We start from the raw sequence: 24,022 nt of genomic DNA, 5'->3' as shown, positions 1-24,022 counted from the left end.
TAGAGAAGATATGGGGATGGTGAATATTCACCTCTGATAGCCTCGGTTTCGTCGAAACGGCGAAGTTCAAATCGAATGAGCTCGGCAGTAACGGGCGCTTTTGTTAGGTCCAGGAATCGTCCTGCCGCACGAGCTGGGAGAGTGCCATAACACCATCGGTGGTGAATTGGAGCCACACATCGGTATCCATAGCGGGTGTATCCTTTGAAAACGATGAGATTTGGCGACGAGGAAGACTCGATCTCGTTGCCCCATTGTCAAGAGACTGAGTGAGTATCGCCACAACGGTGGCGGATCGGACGCGTGAATTTAGATTGATCTGAGGACCACGTGCCAACGCGTCGGCCAGTTCACACAGACTCAAAGTGACCGTTATGAACGTTCTTCACTTCCTCGAATACAACTCACTCATACTCCGGCCTTTGTGCCACTCTTGCGTCCCCCGGAGATTTCGACTCGCCTTGTCGACACGCCGTTCAACCGACTTACCGAAACGAGTGATCGTTGACTCAGGGCGCAACTCGGTACCATCGATTCTAGGTGACGATGCAGTTGGGAAAGGAGCTATACAGAATATTGTGCTCGTTGAATATTGGCTCGAAGAAGGAAATGCATTGTATTGGATCGTAGCGCCTCCTTCATCGGTAAATCCCTTCTACTAGTATCATGGTTGTGCGCTTGCGCGTTACTTGTTTAGCGCAGTTCTCCGCATGCTCCATCTTTACGGACTACGAGCTTCAAGTTAGTGGTGGAATTGCTACAACGGGCGCGGTAAGCCTCTGCAAGCTCCCGGCGACATTAACTCACGTGAAGGGAACGTGTAGTCCGCAAGGCGAGATGCATACTTGTAATCTCACCAGAAACGAGGACTTGAAACATTGATCCCCCAGCGATAAAAGCACCCTCTAACCTATTGATACATGAGGCACTGAGGGAGGACGGTTGAGCAGCGTACCATCCGCACATGATATATAGAAGGTCGAAGTGCCAACTTACTTCTTTACTTATTTCCCATTCCTACCCCTCCGCTTACTTTTTTGGCGGGATCGAAGCGACTTCCTCGCACTCGCCAGCATGGATGCTCTATACTACCACCTCTCTCCAACGGCGACACATCTTACGCATCAATCCCCCTTCAGCGGCTTCGACACTGCGTGCCCACCATCATCGCCTGCATGGCTGCTATGCATAATATCCGTACTCGCCATTTGGCTCCTTGTCCTACCAACATACCTGTCCCGAACCCGCCAAAGGCGAGATAGAAGCCCAGTGACATCGCTGGCGTCCGCTGGCATTCCCAATCACTATTCCGACTCTATGATCACACTATCCTCATCACAGACTACCATCGGGGCGCTAGGCGAGGAACTATCAGAACACGCGGCGACCTCGCCGTATCCTCGTGACCCTTCCTGTTCTACGAACCCAACTCCATACGCTTTCACATCCCTCTGTGATCGGCTCGTCTTGACGAACACCGTATGGGAACAGCAGAAGGAGCTGAAGGTCCTTCGATCGGTCAATCGGACCAAAGAGCAGGCCCATGCCCGGTCTACATTCGCCGCCTTTACCGATCGCTTGCTTCTCCAGAATCGCATATGGCAGCAGGAACGACAGATTTCAGAACTACGCGCTTCATGTGAGCGGCTGAAGAAGGCTCAGGAGTCCATGATCACGCGAACGGCTGAGAAGATGATGGTAGACGTGAGGAAGGAGGGGCTGGTGGAAGATTTCGTCATGGACCTCATCGCCGAGCTAGAGGCTTCCAAGAAGGAGATCTTGTCGGTCCGTGAATCTTACGAGAGGGAGATCACGGAGATCAACTGCGAGTGGATGAAGGATTATCAGCGTCTAGTGCATGAGGTGGACGGTTTGAAGCTTGGACAAGAGGCACGGTACATCGAGCAGGAGTTATCAAGCGAGGTGGAGATGTCTCTAGCGGATGACCTGAAGACCACCCGGCGCAAAGCGGAGATCCTAGAGGAGAAGGTCCAGACCTACGAGATGCTGGAAGCAGCCTCATCGAATGTGTCGCTGTACCCCGCTGGACCTTGTGCTTGTTCCTCCTCCCACTCGTTATCCTTCACGAACATCGACGCCATAACTCCGGCACGCAGGATGTCTGCCGAATTCGACGACGATGATACCCTGGCCGACTTCTCTATCGCCAGCACAAGCACGTTTACAAAGTACGATATGTCAGACGCTTCGTCCAACCTGCAGGCATCCCCGATCGGCTTGAACTTCTTGCACCAACGTTGTGTGCACGGCCATGGGACTCGATCGTCAGCGCATCTGTGTCTACCTAAGGGACGTTATGGGTACGATGAAAGCTCCCCAAATGCTGTGTCAAATAGCATCCCTCCTTCCTCTGTTGCAGTTTCCCGCATCCCGGGCACGTGCCATCACAACCAAGTTTTCTTCGCTCCCCCTTCGATCGCCAATACCACTTTGTCTACCGGCTCGCGGAGAGACGTCCAGGGCGCAGACCGCTCGAAACGCCCTACGCTGATGCCTCTGAAGCTGTCGATGTGGTCGCATAGAAGGAAGGACCATCGGTCACCTACTTCGGCCTCGGCGAGGAAGGCACTGAGCCCCGCTTCGCGATCAAGGAAGCGCATGAAACTAGGTATTTGGAGACCTTAATTACCTTCCTTCCGCTGGCGGAAGCTCGTTCCAGTATTGTTATATATGCAATATAGGTGTCAATGTAGTTCTAAGGATTGTAGTTTTTATGGATGTACTTTAGGCTATACCTTATATGCCATCGTTTCTTTGAATGACTCTACCTCCGTGGTGGCGAGGGCCCGAGCTTGGACAGGTGAGCGATGTAAGATTTTTGACCGTTCGATCGACGCAAGGTTGATTCGTATTAGGTCGCTATACAGCAAGAGATACCGTCGAAACAAAGAACCCCGGTTCACCTCCCTCCAATAGCCGGTCTGCAGATATTTTGGTACATACGCTCGCATTATCTCCCGCTATATTGATCTTCCAGGCCAATTGAACTACATGCTCATAGCCGCTTCTACATAATCGATTGATTTCACTGATGCACGATGCATGATGGCCGACCAACCGGATTCCGGAATCTACTTCCACGGTGAGCTATATTAGTTGCATCGCCACATGCCGTCATATATCAACGTTCCACCCATTATTGTGGGTATTGGTCGAGCTATTCCGGAGGCGAGGGCGGAGATGCGGCCTTTGGTGAAACTTGGTGATGCCTTCCTTGTACTTACTCACAGCAACCAGCGCCAGTATAACATTTGCAAACCGGTACAAAGTCATCCGGTAACTCGCGTTCACGATTCAGATTGACTGCTAATTGTGCGCCCTTGCTCATGTACAATCCAGGGCCTTCCATTGCAGCGAAGCGAATCAACTTATCTCGAAAATTGATTGACATGAGCTAAACTTTGCTTTCTCGTTGCGAACTTAATCAACCGTTGCTCAGTGGCTGGGATAAATATTTTATGCATCATAATGGCTCACATGTTTGACGTTCGAATGCTTGGAGCGTAGTCCCCTCCGTTTCTCATGGATTCATAGGTAATCACCTATGCCACGGCCCGCCCCTCATCGTACCGAACGATAGCGACCCGGTTAATTTCACTGTCGAGTCGTTCCATCTTCATGCGGGGTAGCACGTCGACCAACGGACACGTAAAAGATTATGTGCATGTCTCAAGCCACTAGCCATCCCTTAGTGTAAGTATATGTATATTTACCAACGGATCAATATGATTGAGTGGGTGCACGTTATCGGAACCCCCCAAGCTAGGATCCTTGGGCGGGCAAGCGCTCTGTGGCTGCCAAATACTTTCCCCAGGATCTGCCTACAAGCAATAGGTGACAGATCGGGCAACGAAGTCATTAAAGAGGAAGCTCCATCGCAGTCGGAGCACGCGATATCATCAGGCTGGCTCGGTAGTTGATTGCTCAAGATTTCTAGGAATTTTAAGCGAAGTATTTCCTTTGGCTAGGATATGAATACTCCATGGCCTTCAGTGCACTTTGATTCGCCGCATGCCCCTTCCTCCGTGGATGGCTTCTGCAGTGGATCTGAGTGGAAAGAGGCAAAGTCTAACCAAAATGTTCACACTCAAAGCTGGCACACAAACTTCGTGAGCTTCAGCCAGGAGCTCGACGTCCCGGGACGCCTCAAAGCTTGTCAACAAAATTACCTTGACAAGTCCCATAGTCAATTTAGGGGTCAGGGGCTCAGGAATTCCGTCCGTTCCTTACCACGGGATAGAGGAAGTGGGCTCGACATAAGCTTCTACTCAGTAATCGGCGACTGCGCCCATACATGTATTTGGACAGTTATTTGATGCAGGATGAGAACCCGAGCGAAACGTGAGTGGCAATCTTTATAGACAAGTCCTTGGCTTGAGCCCTGAAGAACACGATACTTGCCGAAGAAATCTGCGAAACCGAGTTCATTTGGGTTGCAAGTCTCTTCGTTAAGTCTGCGGAGTAAAGAACCGAGGTCACTGGTTGTGACTGCTGGCGCGATTCATTCCTCTCCGTCCAACTGAGGAACGGTAGTCAGTATCCTCTTCGTTGTCTCCGTTGAATTGACAGGTCACCGAACGGCGCCTTCCCCTCTTATTTTCGTGAACACGTTCAACCGTTGAATTTGCTAGTATAAAAGATCTGGAGAGTGATAGTTGACATTGTAACAACATTGTATGGCACGCGTCTTACGTTGCGCCAATTCTTGGACCTTAAACCACTTTGCAAAGAATAGGAAGTTAGGGTCAGTTAGGGGCCATTTGCCGATTTTGCCCAAAAATGGACTAATATGACCGTGATTTTCCCATCTCATCTCCCTACCCCGATGTGCGTTTTCTGCACGAACTTTTGGAATCAATGAAAGGATCAGACGCAGTACGAAACGTAGTTGATCGGAAGTGCCCATTTGCAACCCTCGAGAAGTTGTGACACGGATATAAGGGAACGAACGGAAGTGTATTTTCCAGCGCTTCGTGCAAGGTTTGTCCAAGAAATGCAGGGAAGGCGACATGTGAGTATAATTCCGACACACGCTGACAGCGAATGGAACATGCCACAATACAAGAACCATAAGGACGCTTCGCATCTGAATCAGTGGCTTGGAGCGAAAACGGGGTGTGGGTAGGTGACCATTTAGCTTTACCGTTCGGGGAGGTAGTAATTAATAATTCTAGACTAATCGATGGGTCAGCAGCCATCAGGCAAATTTCTTCTTTCCTTTCTGCTAATACGTGCGCACGGGAACGGTCGGACAAACAGGTCGAGTGAAGGGGACCCAAACGCGACCTCGACGACTACTCGACATCGAGGCAGTGGAACCCACCGCACATTGTGCTCAATTTGGCTTCGATCCCAAGCCAAAGCTTGAAGCCAGTATAGGGGAGCACAGGCGGTCGGTTTTGCAGAGACGGTGGTTGATTAGGCCCGACCGGGTGTACATATCCCAAAAAGCAAGGTGAAATTGATGGAAGCATTGCACTGGCTCAGGCTGACTCGGAATCAGGTCTGGGGCCCGAGCTTGACTACAGACCTTCATTCCCATTACACTGCAGCAATCGCAGCCGGGCATATTCTGGTGTTATTTGATTGACACTTTCCGCGTATAAGAAATCCGGCCTTGGCTGCATGGATTCTGGCAACCGCACCCACAGGTCAGCGCACCAGCAACTAGACTCTCATCAAGGCCACGGGCAGCACCGGGCAGCACTGGAACCTCCATCACCGTCCGCGTTATCTTCGACATCATCTTCATCCGGGACGAGGGTTCGTCGTGAGTATTCTATCATCTATCTTTTGTTATCATCTAGAATGACAAATACGATCCCACAGCGTCAAATTCATCAACATCCAAGGCTTCTTCAGTTCCCGGTGCGATACAGCCACGTCCGACGACAACGACGACAATGATAGGCCCGACGTCGTCGTTCTATGACCCAGATGAGGCTCAGCAGCAGCAGCAGACAGCGGATGCCCGTGCTCAGGAGTATCATTACTGGTCAGTATTTGGAATGGACCCTCGCACGCTAGCATGACACATCTCACATCTTTCGTTCTACCACATAGGGCGCAACATCAACATCATATGGTCCAACCAAATCATCCTATGCAGACCCTCCACCAGCCTCATCCTCGCCCGCACATGTCCCACTCAGCGTTGACCTCGGCCTTGGGGGATTCTGGAACGGACCCATACGATTACAACGAGTATACCACAGCTGCCACTGTTTTCCCCGATCACCACGGGGCTTCGGGGTTGGCAGCGGTAGCGAGTAACACGTACAACCCAACGCAGTCCCAGCCCCAAGGACGAAGGGTACCAGCCGTAGCGAACACCACGCAGTCGTCGATAGCTCAAAATTACCATCATCCTCACTCACAACCGGTGCGGCAGCAAACTCATCAAGTTGGGGATCGATCGTATCCGTACTACTCTGATACGCTGACGGCGAATCCCCATGCTACGTACACACGTTCGCAAGATGGCGGCGTCGCTGATATGTCGGGTAGTATCAGCAGCAATAGTGGAAATGGAATGCCCGGCTCCAGTTACTCCCAGGGAGCTTCGAGCACCTACTCCCCAAGCTCTACCACAACCAATTCTCCGTTCACCCATGCACAGAGCGTATCACCCGCTCACGGGTTGCCGAGTCACACATCCCAAGGGCATGTTCAACAAACACATTCACAATACTCGCAAGGGCAACAAGCGAGGCAAGGAGGTCAACAAGGAGCGGGTATCTCTAGTGTTATGAATGCGAACGTTCCTGCGTTTCCCCAGCAGCAGTATACAAATACGACAGTCCCCTCTCAAAGGAGTCCTGGGGCAAGCGGCAGCAGCGGAACATTGGGGGCGGGGGCGGGGGCAACTACGAGTGGAGGTAGCGCGAAGCGAAGGGCGACAGGTGGTGGACAGGCTGCGGCGAGTGGGGGGCGTGTCAGCGGGAATTACGGGGCTAGTAGCAGAAAGCGCCAGCGAGGCAAAGAGACCGACAGCGATAGTGATGATGAAGGATTTGCCATGTTTCGTGAGTTAACCATTGTCTTCTCTTCTCCCAGCTTCGGCTGTTGAGTGCGCAAGATTCACAATTAATGTTGATACAGCACCAGCACCAGGAAGCTGGAGCATGGCCTCGGAGATCAGAGTCGGACTGGCTGGTGTGGGTGTAGAGTCTTCTGGTGGTTCGCAGAGTGCTTCATCTCGACTGTGAGTCTTCTTATGTATATAGGCGCTGTGTGCCTTCGCGTGATAATCAGTATCGCTGACCGTGTTCTTCCATCTTGCTTTCCCCTTGCTTCCACTCGACTGTCGACTTCTGGAAATCCGTTTACCTTGGGACTTTCGACTTACGACTGTCCTATCCCCATCAACGTCCGGTGTTTCGACGTCCCTCCAATACAAACTCGTACGGTTTGCGCTATACGGAACCTGGTAATTCGCTTGCCTCTCGCATGCGATGTTCCCGCCTGGTCCTCGTGAATAACGCGCTCGACTTTCTTATGGACTCCGGGGTTGTACCTTCGCCGTATTGTTGCCTACGCATGCCGATACTCTACGTGGTCCTGGACGCGACCATCAACGCATTATTTTTGCTTCGTGACCGATGCCCCTCCGTCCGCTCCCTGCATATCCGGCGTGTTCCTACCCCGGTTCATGTCGATGTCGTCTTCTCCGGTGAATTTATATCGCCTGCGCCCGCTGGCCTATCCGTGTCGCACGTGACTCATTACTATATTCGTCGACCAAAATGTGTCTGTTCCACTCCAAATGTCGAACGCGCGGATGCTATTACCCTGGTGCCCCACTATGTCTGGACCTGTGTCTTTGGCCGTGCGGCGCTGTCGCTTGCGTCGCCTCAAACGCCACTAATTTGATTCGGCGACAAACCACCTCCGAACCATGCTATTTGATATTCGCTACTTTGACACTCGACCACCGTTATGGGTGTATGGATCCGGTGCTGCTTCGGGGCTTTCAATTATTGGCGCTTCTTGGACATCTGACTGGACGACACCCATCGTGGCATACGCATCTAACATATCGATGTCCTGTCGTCATCGTCCCTTGCTCAACATCTTCGCTATGATGTCCGCCGCCACCGGCTCGCATCTGCAGTCCCGGAGCGTGTACTCACTGTAAGAAGCTGAAGGTGAGCATCGCCCCGCCTCTTCCTATCGGTAATGTCGGCTTCTCGGACCCTGAATGGCGATGCTTGATTGGCGTGGCTTGTCGGACGCGCCTTTTCGCATCGCAGTCGGGCGATAGCTAAGACTGCGGCGTTGGCATCCATTCCCCTGGCGTTGACTTGTTCGCTCCAATGACACAGCGGGCGTTTGCTGCGCGCCCCAGTAATTAATCTGCCTGAATTACGATCACGTTGCGACGGTGTGCGTGTTGCCCTCGGTGGTGGCTGTATCTTGTGGATTTCTTTCGATCCTTTTTGATCGTAGCAAGCTCGTATGTGTTCCACCCCGGGCACGCTATTCCGCTTCATTGCTTCCCTCTCACTGCATATGTCCTTGACTTTACTCACGAACGGCGATTCAGATGAAATGTGATTTCCCGAAAGGTCACAATACATGCAAGCGATGCAAAAGTGGCGGACACGTATGCATAGTGGAAGGCAGGAAACCGAGAACAGCTCCCAAGTACGTCAATCTCTCCCGTTACTGGTGATTTCGAAGTGTCGTTTTGTCTGTTTCGGCGGTGGTGGCTGGGTGTCGCTCTTGTTCGTTTTCGACTTCGTCGGTCGCGATCGCTCTCTTGGTCCATTAGGACTTTCGGAGTTGCTTCTACCTTTTCTTGCGTCTCCTTGTTTACTTTGGTAGTTCGCGGCTTCGCCGGTGCGGCGAGGAAAAGGGATTGGCGCTGTTTTTAAAAGGGGGTCCAAAAGCTTGGAGATATTATCTCTAATCCAGCTCGCTCTGCCCCCTGAACCGCCTCCCAGGATCATTCGTCTCCTGCGTTGGACAGACGGCTCAGAATGCCTTCAGCAAACTTCTCTCCCCTGGACTCGCCGTCGTCGACGACAGCTGACTTACCCTATCCCTTTGACAATCTTAGTAAACGCGAGTACCTCCTCGCTCAGATACGACAGAAGGATGCCATTATCGAGTCGCTACTCAAACAAGTAGGTCGTCCCCTTCTGGACCTGAACATGTCTGCCCCTGTCCGTCCCTGACACTATTTCTTGCACTCTAGTTGCATAATCCCTACATTGCGACACCAATGTCGATTGCATCGTATCAGAGGGCGACCTCCCCTTCGGATACCAACAACAGCAACGTCCATGCTTGGCTCGACCTTCTTCGATCTAGCGTCCAATCCGCCGGAGGCAAGGGAGGTGCGGCCGCTTTCAAGCTCCATAGGGGCGATGGCACAGGAGAAGACGAATCGGAGGACGAAGCTGATGATTCTACTTCCCGTCCAAAAGTCCCCGGGCTTGACGACGACGCCACTTTGGATGGCAATTTGGACGCCTCTCAAGAAGACGAAAAGCTCCAATCTGCGCTACCGGATTCCCATGTTCCGCTCGGCCTTATAGCAACACTTGCCCTAAGCAATTCAAAAGGCAAGTCCGGCGGCAAAAAGGACCCGAGAGCGATCGAAGAAGAGGATGACGATGATGTGGTACGTGAATGACCCTGCACGAATCGTTTGGTGTATCTGATGTGTGTCCGACACAGGGTGTTGCAAACGAGACGTACTTCATGCCAGGTAAGCCATCGACTAATGTGTCTGATGCATATTCACGTAACTCTATAGGCCCCGCCACCGATCTGTCTCTGCGTGCTACCTTGATTCAACAGTATAGTCCACCTGAGATTCTGGTACACGGGCTTGTAACTCCGGATGATGTTGAAAAGCTCTTTGAAATGTATGTTGACCTCTCCCCATGCGTCACCTTTATCTCACCCAGACACGACAGCTTCTATACTCATGTCAACGTACGTGCGTTGTCGATTAGATAGACTGCGCTTTCTCAACTGACACTTTCACTAGCCATTCGTTTCACTGTTGGACCCAGTGCTGCACACCCCTGCCTTAACATTTGCGAGATGTCCATTCTTGTTCACAGTCAGTGAGTATCCTGTTATCGCGTGTATCCTCCCTAGTTTCAGCTGACGACAACTGTCAACAGTTTGTGCAGTATCTTCACGCTATTATCCTGAGAAATCGGAGGTATATCCAATAGCAATGCACTTCGCCAAACACTCCGCTGCGAATGCATTGACTGATGGATGGAAGTCCGTCGAACTCTGCCAAGCCTACATTCTGATGAGCATATTCGCTGTGCCTGCTCGAAGGTGGGAAGAAGATCGGAGTTGGCTGTACACCGGCCTTGCGATTCGGTAAGCTGCTCCGCAGCGGAAGGCTCGGAGGTTGTAACCCTTTGTACAGGATAGCGACGGACTTGAACCTACATCATGTCACTAAACCAAAGGCGATGGATGAAAAACAAGAAAGGGAGATCATGAACAAAACTCGTGTATGGATGATCTGTTTCAATCTCGACCGCTCGACCGCCACGCAATTTGGCAAGCCCTTCACCATCAAAGAGGACCAGTGAGTGAACTATCTTCCTTCGTGCGGACCGGTCTCTCATATCGAAACCAGTATCATGAGGAACTCAAAGGAGTGGTACAAGAGCTCCCGTTATAACCATCCAGTGCGTATGATATACCATTTCGGGGACAATCCAATTGATATTGGAACAGTACGATGTCCACCTCTGTGCTCATACCGCCCTGCTACGCATTGTGGCACGATTCCACGAGGATATTTTCTCTGATCCCGACTCGCCTACTGGGTTGAACAAGGTATGTCAACTGTTCCATGCATGGACTATCACTCACCACCCTTCGCAGGACGTGGATTTCCGAACGGTGACAATAACCCACGACAATCACCTATCTGAATACCATCAAGAATGGGAGAAGCGATTCCAGGAGAGTTCCGACCCCACCGACCTGGGCTGCTCATTCCGATGCCTCCTCCTGCCCTTGTAAGTAAAAGTCCCAGCATGTACCGGCTCTCCTCTCACATTTACTCCAGCCTTGTTGAGTACTCACGCCTCGTCATGTACTCATTCGGATTCCAACAAGCCTTCGAGCGTGGAATCGAGCCAGGTGACCAACTTTTCTTCAAGAAGGTAGTTATATATATATATCCCGTTTTATGTGTACCACCGCTGAAATCACTTCGCCTAGTGTCTGGATGCAGCGAAAGGTGTTATCAAACATATGATACAAAATCTTGCCCCTAGTGGGTATATGCGATACGCTCCAGATGGTAAAGACTATGCTATTTAGCGCTTCGACTTGCTGACTCTCCTCCCAGGCCATTTTGTTTTCGCATCTTTTGCTTCGGCGTTCCTTCTGAAGGTATCTTTATCTCTCTACCTGTTTCGTTCTCATCGGCTGATACGCTTGCTAGCTACTCCGGCCAGAGTTTTCCCAGCTACTTTCAAAGGGTCAAGAAACAGAAATCTTCGAACTCATAGGACGGTTGATACAGACATTGAGCTCGCCCCAGATTGCGATTGACGACAGGCATACTCCCAAGTTATACGCGCGATTCCTTGCTGGGCTTCTGTCGCGCCATCGCCGCGATGGTGCCACCGTTGGTCGTCTACAAACTCAACCTCCCCCTACGCAGAACGTATCTACCCACTCCGACTTTAGCTCCATCACAATGTCGCAAGCCGGAACATCCAGTTTCGCCGTATCCCCTCAAGGCAGCACAGGAGAACCGCCTTCAGGGGGTTTCTCTGTTACAACGTTTTCTCAGTCACCCACATCTGAGAAGATCTCTACGCCTATCTACCGCCCTGAGGCTACCTTCTCCGCAGGGTCCGGTCCTATCCAATTTGGTAGCGACTTTGATATGCTGATGTTTGGTACGGAGAATGGTGTCTCCGAAGAAGAAATGCTTGCGACGATGCAAGCTCTGAAGAACCCCGTTTGGTGGCAAAACATGATGATGCCTGGGTAAGCCCTCATATTTCGCAGCAGTGTTGCATGGTGGTTTAACCCCTCTGTCGGCAGGTTTTCCTGGCCAGAGACAGCCTCGGGGGCCGAAAGCCATCAGGCACTCCAGAACAACGTACCTGGCCTGCACGCTGGGGCTGCCATCCCTGTCTCGCTTTACTAGATTGTCATTAATCACTATATAAGATTTCCTGCCTGTAGTTGTAGTAAAATGCTTTGTACAGTACTGCTTACTTAACGTGGACTGGTTCTGGCTATATCTCACCTGAATCGATTTGATTAGGGGTGCCCCTTACGTCCGTAGGGAAAGGTGGCAGCAAGCGCTTGCAGCGCCTGGACAGCTCAATCTCTTACCACCATGCCGTCCCCTCATTCCTCACCTGGCCGCCCATCACCCATCAGTTCCGAAGAAAGTGTATCGTCTTCCCTCTGGGACGACGCGTCTCTTCCTCCCCCCTCAAGCAGCCCTGACCTCGATGCAGAATGTCAATGGGAAATGCGTCTAAAACACGAAAATATCCACGCCGTCAAGCATGTAGCCGGCGACGACTGCAGTTATCCGCGGGAAGTTTCCAACAATACCTCTGAATCCATCGTCTTCCCTCAAGATGATCCAGGTCTCAAGCAACACGTTATCCTACATCGAAATCTGTCATTATATGCGCTCAGACACGGTCAGGATGACTGCCAGGATGGTTCTTTTCGGCACGAGACTGCTCTACTACCATCTGAAACCGTGAATGCACCTCTCACTGGAATCGAACTGTCTTCAAATGATCCCGAATCTTCTGATTCGGATCTCTCTACTCCCATCTTTGCGCCTGGTAGCCCGTATCACTCTCCTTTGAATTCTCCTACGTCGGGCCAGCTCCGCAAGCACTTGTCGGAAAGCTCTGATTCTACCAAAAATGGGAAGCGAGACCGACCAAACGACGTGATAGATTGTCGAGATATCCCCAAGAAACCCAAGGCTAATTCATCAAGCTGTGACATTTCGTTTGCCCATCGGCCTGCGAGCTTCAGGAGAGCTTTATCACTTGGTTCAAGTTGCTTACACAACGGTTTCACTGTACGGGACCCCCAAGTACCACAAGCACCTGCTAAAGACGTACCGAAAATCAGGAGCAAGGTTCCCATCATTGCTCCTCCCCTCGATCATTTTGCTCGCCTACCACTCTCCCAAGAAGCGGAAGCTAAACTACGAATTTCGCGCTTTTTAGACAGCGAGCACCGTATTAGAGATCAAGACGGCTTGCTTCCATGCTATAACGACATTTTGCAGACACGATTGGATTGGGCGCAAAGGTTAGGCATTGGCTCTGACGCCAGGCTGCGAGCGTTGGATTGGATCTTCCATGTAACTTTTCGCGGCTTAACTGGTTATTGTCTGAATACGTTATTTTCTGATAGGCCTCAACCGATGTTTGCAGTTCAAGACCGTTTTCGCGGAATTTGCGCGACCAGTTAATTTATTCTCCGGAAACTCGATTCCACGCTGGTTATCTCTTCCTACGATATTTCTCTCTTGTAGAAGTAGAGGCTGAACCCGCAAATATTCCCGAGTCCCAAGGTGTGTCTACAACGATACTCTATCTGCCAGCTTTTGGCATCGATGTCTTGTAGCGGCACTAGAGCTGGTCATTTTTGACGCTGCCGTTGCGAGCCTTGCTTTAAGTGTTAAGGTCAATTCAACGCCTCAGTATCTTGCCATCTCTAACCTATACCCAAAGCTTCACCTCGATACATTGTGGCCTTTGCATCCCATCATGTCTACTGAATATGAGCGACTCGCTCCCCATGAGATGTCCTTTGACGATCTTGAAGTATGTATGTATCTTTGTTTGTCGTAACGCATTCTCTCAAAGTCCGGAATCAGGCATCCCAGAGGGACTTGCTTTCGGCATTTTCATTCCAACTAGGCAGCAGCCCTCAACTACTTCTCGATCAGCTGTGGATGGCACTTCCGTCCCTTCGTCAGGTACTCGATTTCACGGGCGGGTGGACGTATGCACAAAAGTTGACTTGGGAATGTTTATACGAGGCTCTTCTTCGTATGTTGTCCACCGCGCTCTTTCGAGATAACTGTCGGAACTGCCATATAGAACCAGACGTGCTTCGCTACCGCCTTTCCCTTCTCACCGTCGCTGCTTTGATAGAAGCCTTGATTTCAACACTAGAGCTTCGGTACGAATTTGTTGAAGGTTGGAAAGGGGAGACTTGTAGGTCCGGCAAAAACAAGAAGCAAACGCATGCTACGCATATGCAAGGGATCATCTCTGCTCGGAGAGGGAAAGCCACGCGAACGTTGGAAGGGGTAGTACTAGATATTCAAGCTGTCACCGAAATTACTGATGTTCGTCATTGCTCCTTTTCCTTCAGCTAAGCCACTTACATCTCTGCCCTTAGGATTCACTACGACTAACACGGGAGTGGTTAGCACGCATGGATAGTCGCTGAGGCTTTGACCGCATCACTCTTCCGCTTCGCCTATCAGAACCACATGCGTCGTCTGCTTTGTAGAGAATCGTGCTGAAATCAAAGAGAATGTTGCCGGGAAAGAGAGGCAGCGTTCGGCAAACTGATGGCTCTGATGTCGTGTGGCGACGAAGCCCATCAACAGCCCCTGTCCGTCAACCTAGCGAAGTTGTACCTTACTGGTGTTCGCCAGAGCAAGGCTGTTCGCTCATTTGGACATATAACCCGCGGCCATGGCTTGGACTGGCATTCCAAGCGGAAAGGGCATCGCTTTGAACGAGAACACTCCTGTCCGTAGACACCGCCCCGACTGACCCCTGCCCCTGGACGCATTTGACAAAAGCACGTTTCTGCCAGTTTGCATCTCGTCCCCAGCTCTACTGCCATGGAAGAAACAGCCAACCCTCTACCGTACGAAATATGGAAACAGATCTCCTGTTACCTCAAAGACAAGCAGCTTCGCCGAATAATGTCGGCACATCGTGCGTTCTACGATACCGCTATGGATAGGCTATACAGGGAGATCGATTGGCAAAAGTTCGACGAAGACGTAGTGAAGACGCTGATCTGCATGTCTTGGTAAATTGGTTCACATTATAGGAGCGGCAATTGATCCTAATCCTACTTCATCCCAGTAATCCGGCACTCGCATTACGAGTTCGAACATTGCATGTTGCTGCACCCGTATTGATAGCGCTTTACGGCACCCCGTCGGATGGAGCGAAGACCATTATCGCGAACCTCTCGTCTCACTACATAGACCGGGTCAAAGAAGGGCTTGGAAAGGGGAAGCCGGAGACAACAATGCAAGTCGAAAAGTTGAAGATGAAAATCGAAGCCAGAAAGCCCTGTAATGGCAGAGAAATGATGGAAACGGCGTTGTCTAACATGGTCAATATTCAGACGTGTACTTTTAACTCCACCCAAGCGCCAGCGACTGCAGAACCTCTCATCCGCGTGTTACAGAAGACCCTCTCGCAATGCGTACGCAAACTGGTGCTCGAATGCAGTAGAGTCTACGAACTACAAACACTAGTCAACACGACCTTCCAACTCAAATGCATCGAAGACCTCTCTGTCATCCTAAGGTTCCACCCCGACAGCTCGCCGACTCAGCGCCATTCGGATCAGAAGTTCCTGGCCAATCGGTTGGCACCTTTTGTCAATGCACTGCACCCTACCCTTCGGTCCTTCTCTATAAATGCCGCTCGTGGGGTAGATTATTCCACCTTCCTCGACGCCCTCGACGTCTTCCCGCATCTACACCAGTTATCTCTTCAACTGGACTTCGATGATAAAAAGCCATCAGAGCCAAACACCCTTATTCAATTCCTCCGTGATAATTCCTCTCAACTTACTAGTGTCACGCTACATCCGTCATCTTCGTCCGATTGTCCGTGGGGCGTGTTCACAAGCCAGTTGGAATTAGATCCTCAAATATTCTCCAATCTGCGAAGTCTAACAATCGTTGATCCTCCGCATGACCTCAAGTTCGTATACTCCTTGATTGAACGGTCAAAGGACACGTTGAAGTGCCTACGCGTGGAAAAGTGTCATTTGGATTTACCGCAAATCAGGCAATTGGGTTCAACTCTTGGACCAACTCCCGTTGTATCGCTCGGACTCGAAGTTGATTCACTCAGCCCCGCTGTGCTGGACCTTCTTTTCAAGGAACTCCCAACTTTGGAATCTCTCAGCATAGTATTTGACGAAGTTCTTAGCACGCGCCTTAATAATCAAGGCGAATTTGTCAACTTCGATATCAATACTGTGAGTGCTAGGACTTACTGGTAATTCCATTTACTCACAACATCATTAGGGACACTCCTGGCCATTCCAAAGATTTACCAACACTATGAGAGCCGGTCGTTACCGTGGCTGGTCTCTTTCAAAGCTCAGTCTCGAGTCTCGTTCATACAGCGAGGAGTATGTTAGACATATCCTACATTCCGTTGCCGATGCCACGTTTAAACTTTCCACGGTGAATGGAAAGTCTTTGAAGGCTACCGGCTATCACGGAATGACCCCTCATTAGTGTAGTCAATACAAATCTCAATCTTGCCCGCTGCCATCGCATGTAAATATGGACTTGTTCGTATTGAAGTTGCTATTGTCACGTATAACAACGTTCAAATCAGGCATCAACGCTACCTAAATACTTACAATGCCTTCGGTCCGACGCTAACTCGCACAGGAGAAGACTTGAGTGAAGGTTTGGACTCGTGACATTAAAATATTAAAAGTCAGTAGCCCGCCTCTGCATGTACTCAGTACTCAAGTACTCAAGCCTCAGGCCTCAGGGGGCTCTGGCAAAGGCTAACGACCAAGATGCCCCCGCGCTACCCCATCACAGAGGATGTGGTACAGGTCCGGAAACTCCTCCTCACCGGCTTTCCTCGAGAGCTGTTGGATCTATTCTCAGATTACTCGACTTATCATAATCTCGATAGAGCGCTGGTTTACGAGCCTAGTATGACGAGCTCAATTTGAAGAGATCCGCCGCTAGGTGGGAGGCACGTGAACAAAGGGCATACCCGAGAGTATCCAACTTTATCGGACCGTTTTGTACAAGAACTATGATCACGACATTTTTACAACAGCTGAAGCATACCCAAATCATGTTCCTTCAGGATCGGGAGACATGGTCCAGCGCCGATGCCCCAGAAGGCTGAGGTATTGAGGTTGGATGGATAGCAAACAGTGCCCGCCGGGCCCGACCAGTCGAAATCAACTAAAGACGCCCGCCAAAGTGGACCCTCCTGGCGTACAATGATATTGGGGGCCCGTAGGTCGCCGTAAACAAGATCCTTTGCATGGAGTGTATGAATTGCGAATTGCAGATCGCTCATGACAGTCGGGGGCAGCGCCTGCAGGCCTCGAAACACGACCGAGGCGGGTTCGCCTTTGGCGTCATCCATCACAACCATCTTGCCCCCACCGCACAGTGCTCCAACAAAGCGGAGGCGAGGAGCAAGACCTGCGGCTGCAACGATGTTGTGGGCTTCTTCGCCGTAGGTTTGGCAAAACTTGACGACGACAGGCTCGTCGCCAAGCTTGGCTTTGAACAGTGAACAATGGTAGGACTCATCGTTCCAACCAGGAAATCGCAAGCGTTCAACAAACTGAATTGGTGCAGGTGGATGTGTTTTGTACATCGGCGACGGGTATAGGCGGGCAGGCGACGGCGTGTCCGAGAGGGTGAGACTGCTGTAATATGCCTTCAAGTCATTCAACGCATCTCGGAAGATGCCAAATATCTTCGAGACCTCCTCGACTTGTTCTTGACGGTGCAGGTCATCCGTTCCAAGACAGATGTAGTCGGTAAATTGCTGGGTAGAGAATACATCGACCTGGATAGAGCCAGCAAAGCATACGTAGGGGCCGGCGGTAGAAACGAGCAGACAGGGGCAATGTGACGAGTTGCGTAGTTTGATGTACTGAGCAGTTCTAGTTAGTCTTTGTGAGGGAGGAACGAAAGCCACGAGCATGTACGTTGGTAGTAGCTAAGTGCTTTCTCAGAGTGAGAGGACCCTGTACACCACTTTGGCCAGCGAGGCCCAGTTCGTCCTTATGTTCGGCGTGGGCAATGATCGCTTTGGACCCATCTTCTAGTTCAAAGATGAATGCGGCGTCGCTCTCAGCGGCCGTCCCACTACCGAATGATGCCTTAATTTTGCGCTCGAGCGGCACCTTGAACAATCTTTGAAGGATCGGATATATGGCATCTTCCCGCCTATTCTCCTTGTCATAGATGACGGCTGCGGCATCGAAGAGGTGGGAGGTGTCAACGACCAAGTCAGGCGCAAGGGCTTCCTTCGACAGATCCTTGAGCCTATCGCGAATAATGGCAAATGTACGGTTATAGATAGTGATAGGCGGACCAATGCGCGAGTTCGGCCGCCCGTTGTAGGTCGGATGTTTTTTCTGTTCGTCTTGGAACTTGGAAACACTGTTCGCAATTGTAGATGGGCTATCAGCCACTCTTGCGTCTTCTACAGCGGTTCGGAAGGCTAGTTTCATCAATATCTAGAGACTGGGGCTAGGTCCATTGGTGGAGATACCTTTTTCATCAATGGTCTCGTCAAAAGTGGGGACGGCTGGTTGCCACGATCCAGAAGGCAGTCAGCCCGTAAGTCGCCCTGGAGTAGACAAAGTGGCACTCACGTTCATGGAGCATTTCCAGAACAAGGTCTGTTCGGTTCAAGTCCCTCTTTGCTTGCAGGTCTTCGATACTTCGCAGAACCCTGCGTCCATCTGAGCCCAGTAATATGTTACGAACATCCTCCGGCGTGTGCTCGGCCAAGAAGCTCTTGAGATGGAGGTAAGTACTTGACGTCCCCGTCTGTAGTGCGAATTCTAAGATCTGAGAGAAGAGACGGCCCTCGTTGGTGTCCTCCAGCCAGGCACGGATCACCGCGTGTTGGTCTGTAAGCACTTCAGGAGATTCGGCTGTGGATAGACTAGAAGACGCCGTAGTCCCATCACTTTCTCTTCTGCGTTTCGCGCTCGACATGATCTTTGGACGAGAAATCGATCGTGTGGCCAACTCGAATTTGAAGCTTGGATATCCGGCGCTAGGTGGGAGGCACGTGAACAAAGGGCATACCCAACTTTATCGGGCCGCTTTGTACAAGAACTATGATAACGACATTTTTAGAGCTGGTCTCACTTTACGCTCTATTTTTACAACAGCTGAAGCATACCCAAATCCAGAGATTTCTATAGTGAATGCTGTTCTGGGATCATCACCAGAAACCAGACAGTTGACAAGTATGGGGGCGTTGGGAAAGGACATGGCCACTTCCGTCGGGTATGGCAACATAGTGGTTCTGATGCAAGATGCGGGACGGCAATTTTAACGGAGGTTTGTTTTAGATAGGATAACAGGCTGCAATCACTCCAGTCAATTCTTTGCGAGAGCTTCCATTTACTGCAACTTGACTAAAACCCTTTCAAACCGCACACCTTTCAGACCATTCACATTCGTGTTACCAATCAACCCATTCAAGTGACCGACGGAGTCTGGTGCCAGTAGGAGAAATCTGCTGGAGCAAGACTCGGCTTTCCATTCCCTGTGTTATAGATTCCGAGCGAAGTCCCCTTGAAAAAGAATCCCCTAAATGACACAATATGAAGCAAACTACGTTTTAGTGAAGAGATTCCTTACCCAGCAGTTGGGAGCGAAAGCGTAGAGGCATCAATTTTTTTAATGAATGAGAAGTTCGAGCTCGAATTGTTGCTCTCTGAGTATCCGAAGATGTATGATGTCGGCGAAGTGAGCACCTTGAGTTTTATCGAAACGCCCTTCGTTTGCAAAGGAAAATACTCAGTCTAACATGCCATTCAGTTAGGTAAGTTGCTACCTCCATTTGAACCTCCTTACCGTGATGATTGTCGCATTGGTGGTTGTCAGAGCCCAAGGACCCACTTGCTCCGCCTGGACAGCCGTGCGCACAATGATCCTCCGTCCTGCGCTAGTCGCGCCGCCGTCTCCCATTACTCCCATTTCACTGTGTAACAAATCTCCATAAAACACAGTCACGCCCGCCTCATTCAACGCCGTCCCCGGAGTGAAGTCCATCTGCACTTCGAATCTTTCCGAATAACTCGATTGTTTGCGAAGTATCATTGCAGGCGAGTCTCTGTCACCTGGTGCATACGAGTTTGCGAAGAGGCGAAGGAAGCCTGGGCGGGCAGATAGGGAGTAAAAGGGTTTGTATGGGGTGCGGAGGAAGTAGAAGGTTGGGTCAAGGGAGTGAGTGGAAGTGAAAGTACGGACAAAGCTGGCTTTAGAACAATCAGTTTGAGGCGCGCGATGGACATCCAGCTCCTCTGTGATGGGCTTGCCATTGTTAAAGACAGGCCATCCATTCTCCCAGGTTACGGGGAAGAGGAATGTTTCCCTTCCTGTCAAAACGTAATCGCGGACAAGGCTCAACCTTTCAAGTTTTCATACCGGACAATCAACACTGACCTAGCTGTATGTGACTCATATTGCCATTTTGTGGACGTACACCGAGGGAAACTCCCCACCATCGGCCATCTGCACCTTTCACAATGTCTGCATGTCCTGTATTTTGCACGCTATTGTTTAAGTCGGCGCCGTTGAACAAAATCGGGTTGTCTGGATTGTTCTCCCAGGGCCCAGAGGGTGATGGGCCCCGTTGAATGGTCGCTCGATGATGGACGTCTGTGCCCCCTAAAGTGGACATTGGACCATAAGTAAGACACAGTTGGTGATGATGTTAGAAGGCAAGGCTTACCTTCTGCAATGAGGAGATAGTAAGTCCCATTAATGTGATAGATATGAGGTCCTTCGGGACGAGCGGCTGAATCATTTGGCAGTGTCCCGTTGAATATCAACTTTGCCTCCGTCAGTGAGTTTCCTGTTGACAGATCAATTTTGTTTTGCCATATTCCTACAGATCATGAATTCGTAGTCAGCATAAGTATGGGGGGAAAGAACCGACCGTATATTTTGTCTACGGCGTTGTTGATGCCTGACCAAGTGTTATAGACCTAGTTCAGGGTTTGGTCAAGTTTGTGGTCGTTGGTATATCGATGCTTGACTAACATCACCGTTTACGTCCCAAAATAGGTCCGCATCATATCCCAAAGCATCGAAATACACAGGATCACTCCAGTTGTTTGAGAAGATATCGCGGGTGGTGACGTAGAATGATCTAGGAAAGAGGCGCAGCTCTGCTTGGAGGACATCAGCATAGCACGACCAAAGCTAACGCGTTCATGAGGAAGGCAGACGGTGGGATCGTGCTTTTGAGGGTGAGATCACTTACAACTATAGACATATCTAGCTGTAGACGTGAGGTAGAATACTCCGTCATGGTGACGCAGACCTGGTGCCCACAAACCTTCAGCAATATAATAGTTCTTCCAGTTAGATTGGATGCACCCCAAATCAGGTCGTAGCAAATTTAGGAGCGCACCAGCATCAGAAGGAGTCCCGTACAAGGGCAACTGCGACGGCCTATTCAAGGCATGTCCAACGAGAGTCCAATCCACTAGATTCTTGCTGTGATAAATGGGGTGCCCAGGAAAGTACTCGAACGTCGAAGTCGAGATAAAATAGTCATCATCAACTCGTAGGATTGTGGGATCGGGGTTCCAGCCAGGAAGGATGGGATTTGAGTTTCCCAGGGCGTGCTTCGCCACTAGAGCGAGCGAGTAAGTGAGTGCTACGTTCTTCGGCAAGTTAACGACCTACATATGCAGAGGGTGACGAGTAGCCACGACACCAGGGATTTCATTACAGGATATTCGGATGGCGGGTATATCTTCAACATCATGGCAGTCAGTATTACTTATGTGGTGTGTTATCGACACGTCGCTCCGCCAGACGGACCGCTTTCGGCCGCTTCATGTCTACTGACCTACTTCCATCAATCAACGGAAGAAGTAGATGGTGTTATACATACCCACTGCCACACTTAGTAGCCGACTCTTCGTGATGTTACATGGGAGACCGATGTGAACCTCGGACGTACCTGCGGTGTGCATCGGGGGGCAAACCTTGACAGAGCTCGAGGGTACGTTGAAAAGAGTATGCGACGTATGACGTGGTCAACAGCATTTACCAACTTGAATTCGAGAAGGGAAGTATGTATATCAGTGACGACAAACTTTAAAGGAGATTAGCGGAAATTTAGTGTCAACGGGTGCATAGGACGACGAATCGGCGACAAAGCTAGAAAAGGTGGCAAGGTGGATAAATACAATGTGATCTCGTTGGCTTTTAAAGGCGATTTTACAAAGAGAAGGCGCGGTGACTTAAGTCTCGCTGAATGGACAAGGTGAAGTAATGTTTGAGTGCGATGGTATACTGGAGGGGTGGAGGGTGTAGGCAAAGGGTCAAAGATCGGTTTAAGAGAATTTCCATCTGTGTAGGGGTGAGTGATTGTGGCTTGAAACGCACCGAGTCTACGTACCTGTTGTTGCAAACAGTGCATCTGCGGAGAGACACATGTTAGCGTTACACGCGGGGGATGAGCAGAAGGATACTAACGTAACGAATGTCTGTAAAGCAAGGTGAGTGTCTGGTGCCAGGATCGAAAAAAAAAACATGAAACTCACGGTCATAGGTTCATCAGCACTGCGAGTTTGTGCCTGACGGTAACGACATTTTCTTTGCTTGCATCGGCCACATTGGAAGGCATCCGTTTCTGCTTGCTGCTCCCCAGCGCCCAAAGAAGCGAAGAGATTGTCCTCGCGGATTTTGCTGTCAGCAGCCTTTCGTTCTTCTGACGCCATTTCCTGAATTACGTCTCAGCGCCAGCCTCTTCTCTCGACATAAGACGAATTACCTGACTGGACATCTTCGTGAAGCGTTCAACAGGCAGCTCGCCACTGACAACGTTCCCCCGCAAGCTTGGGTTGTTCTTATCCTTCAGGTTCACAAATAGCGTGCGTATCTTCGCCTTGTACGCTGCGTTTGTGGACCCGTGTTCAGTATAAACTGCCTTCTCGATGGCTCTAGCGCGGTCAAACAGCTGCTCCGAAGCTGGTAACAAATGAGCGGCGAGAGGGCTCAGAGACGTGAATGTGCGTACGTGATCCAGAGTCTACGGCCAAAGAATCGTAGACGAGTTCCATGCACTTGTCTCGCGTAGTGTCTCCTGTGTGATTCATTGATACCCCATCTTTCTTTGCAGTTCGAACTTCGGGTTTGCCGCCACTGGGTGCAGTAGGCGTTATCGGTGTTGATGGACCACTGACGATCGAGGCTTTGCGGGCTGCATCTCCCTCAGCGACGCTGTCGCTGCGAGGCGAAGGGCGAAGACACTACGCACCTGGCGCCGCTTTCGCAGGGTGGGTGCCACCGGCCTTTGCTCGCTCGACCTCTGTTTTCCACTTCTTCACGAGCTCTTTCGCTGCATCGGCCACCTCCTTTTTTGCATGCGTGCGTAGTTTCCCGACTGCTAACCCGGCTTTGCTTTCCTGTCAAGTGACTGTCAGAACGTGGCGCGCCCGTGTCAGACAGTACGCACCCTCAAGATGGCTTCATTGACCTGGAATTCTTTTTTTAGCGTCTGGAGGATGTCGACAATCTCCTGTAACACGAAGCGTCAGTGCTGAACACACAATGAACGGGCTGACCATAGGCTCACCTGCTCGGTTGTTGCGCTTTGTAGCTGTTTTACCAGTTTCTTCAATTCTACTGGGTCAGACATTGGCGCTGGTCACCTCAACCTATCTACGTTTACAGGTGTAACGACGGTTTTGCGCTCTCTTCCGACCCTCAAACAACAGTAAAGTAGTATGTAGGTACAGTCGCGGACAATCAAACACAGCAACTTTGGTATCTCACGATCGAACACATTTGAGGCAAATCTGAGGGCAGGATCAGACTCAGAAGAGGAAAATACGTCAAAAAACACATCTCCGAAGTTTTTCCCACGACAAATAAGGATCCGCCAAAATTTTGGTGAGTTTGAACGACATTATATAGGCGCTAAACTACTAATTTAGGACCGCTTCAATAGATAGCATTGCCCTTTGCGACACCGTCCGATGTCCCTTC

General features: G+C 50.6%; 8 protein-coding genes across 8 annotated transcripts; 5 read left to right on the top strand and 3 right to left on the bottom strand.

Moving 5' to 3' along the window:
- Positions 1-1,074: 1,074 nt before the first annotated feature.
- PC9H_002603 (uncharacterized protein) lies at positions 1,075-2,646 on the top strand (the record flags this gene model as incomplete). The annotated part of the gene is made up of 1 exon (XM_036772239.1): positions 1,075-2,646. The coding sequence occupies one exon, from the start codon at positions 1,075-1,077 to the stop codon at positions 2,644-2,646; it is 1,572 nt and encodes a 523-aa protein (XP_036625885.1).
- Positions 2,647-5,646: 3,000 nt separating this feature from the next.
- PC9H_002602 (uncharacterized protein) lies at positions 5,647-7,229 on the top strand (the record flags this gene model as incomplete). Its single annotated transcript, XM_036772238.1, has 4 exons — positions 5,647-5,791; positions 5,851-6,016; positions 6,085-7,046; positions 7,123-7,229. 4 exons carry the CDS (start codon positions 5,647-5,649, stop codon positions 7,227-7,229), a joined length of 1,380 nt encoding a protein of 459 aa, XP_036625884.1.
- A 1,337-nt stretch (positions 7,230-8,566) lies between these two features.
- On the top strand, positions 8,567-12,172 carry PC9H_002601 (uncharacterized protein; the record flags this gene model as incomplete). The annotated part of the gene is made up of 17 exons (XM_036772237.1): positions 8,567-8,667; positions 9,083-9,149; positions 9,221-9,649; positions 9,706-9,736; positions 9,785-9,896; positions 9,948-9,966; positions 10,022-10,100; positions 10,161-10,371; positions 10,421-10,585; positions 10,637-10,688; positions 10,738-10,839; positions 10,888-11,024; positions 11,075-11,171; positions 11,230-11,311; positions 11,360-11,403; positions 11,456-12,009; positions 12,067-12,172. The coding sequence occupies 17 exons, from the start codon at positions 8,567-8,569 to the stop codon at positions 12,170-12,172; spliced, it is 2,388 nt and encodes a 795-aa protein (XP_036625883.1).
- Positions 12,173-12,367: 195 nt separating this feature from the next.
- Positions 12,368-14,466, top strand: PC9H_002600 (uncharacterized protein; the record flags this gene model as incomplete). Its single annotated transcript, XM_036772236.1, has 6 exons — positions 12,368-13,366; positions 13,420-13,579; positions 13,633-13,832; positions 13,886-14,060; positions 14,112-14,362; positions 14,416-14,466. 6 exons carry the CDS (start codon positions 12,368-12,370, stop codon positions 14,464-14,466), a joined length of 1,836 nt encoding a protein of 611 aa, XP_036625882.1.
- Positions 14,467-14,869: 403 nt separating this feature from the next.
- Positions 14,870-16,519, top strand: PC9H_002599 (uncharacterized protein; the record flags this gene model as incomplete). Its single annotated transcript, XM_036772235.1, has 3 exons — positions 14,870-15,063; positions 15,120-16,254; positions 16,304-16,519. 3 exons carry the CDS (start codon positions 14,870-14,872, stop codon positions 16,517-16,519), a joined length of 1,545 nt encoding a protein of 514 aa, XP_036625881.1.
- A 556-nt stretch (positions 16,520-17,075) lies between these two features.
- Positions 17,076-18,997, bottom strand: PC9H_002598 (uncharacterized protein; the record flags this gene model as incomplete). Its single annotated transcript, XM_036772234.1, has 4 exons — positions 17,076-17,921; positions 17,977-18,494; positions 18,546-18,581; positions 18,649-18,997. 4 exons carry the CDS (start codon positions 18,995-18,997, stop codon positions 17,076-17,078), a joined length of 1,749 nt encoding a protein of 582 aa, XP_036625880.1.
- A 650-nt stretch (positions 18,998-19,647) lies between these two features.
- Positions 19,648-21,752, bottom strand: PC9H_002597 (uncharacterized protein; the record flags this gene model as incomplete). The annotated part of the gene is made up of 9 exons (XM_036772233.1): positions 19,648-19,815; positions 19,868-20,391; positions 20,459-20,683; positions 20,748-20,903; positions 20,955-21,003; positions 21,059-21,189; positions 21,282-21,356; positions 21,432-21,656; positions 21,710-21,752. The coding sequence occupies 9 exons, from the start codon at positions 21,750-21,752 to the stop codon at positions 19,648-19,650; spliced, it is 1,596 nt and encodes a 531-aa protein (XP_036625879.1).
- Positions 21,753-22,365: 613 nt separating this feature from the next.
- DST1 (RNA polymerase II elongation factor) lies at positions 22,366-23,672 on the bottom strand (the record flags this gene model as incomplete). Its single annotated transcript, XM_036772232.1, has 9 exons — positions 22,366-22,381; positions 22,431-22,451; positions 22,508-22,518; positions 22,576-22,755; positions 22,806-23,002; positions 23,052-23,234; positions 23,292-23,439; positions 23,490-23,552; positions 23,610-23,672. The coding sequence occupies 9 exons, from the start codon at positions 23,670-23,672 to the stop codon at positions 22,366-22,368; spliced, it is 882 nt and encodes a 293-aa protein (XP_036625878.1).
- Between the last annotated feature and the right edge of the window lie 350 nt (positions 23,673-24,022).

The sequence above is a fragment of the Pleurotus ostreatus genome (genome assembly GCF_014466165.1).
Source record: "Pleurotus ostreatus strain PC9 chromosome Unknown scaffold_11, whole genome shotgun sequence".
NCBI classification, from domain to species: domain Eukaryota; kingdom Fungi; phylum Basidiomycota; class Agaricomycetes; order Agaricales; family Pleurotaceae; genus Pleurotus; species Pleurotus ostreatus.
Note: the sequence above shows the minus strand (reverse complement) of the source record. Positions and strands in the feature narration are given on the sequence as shown.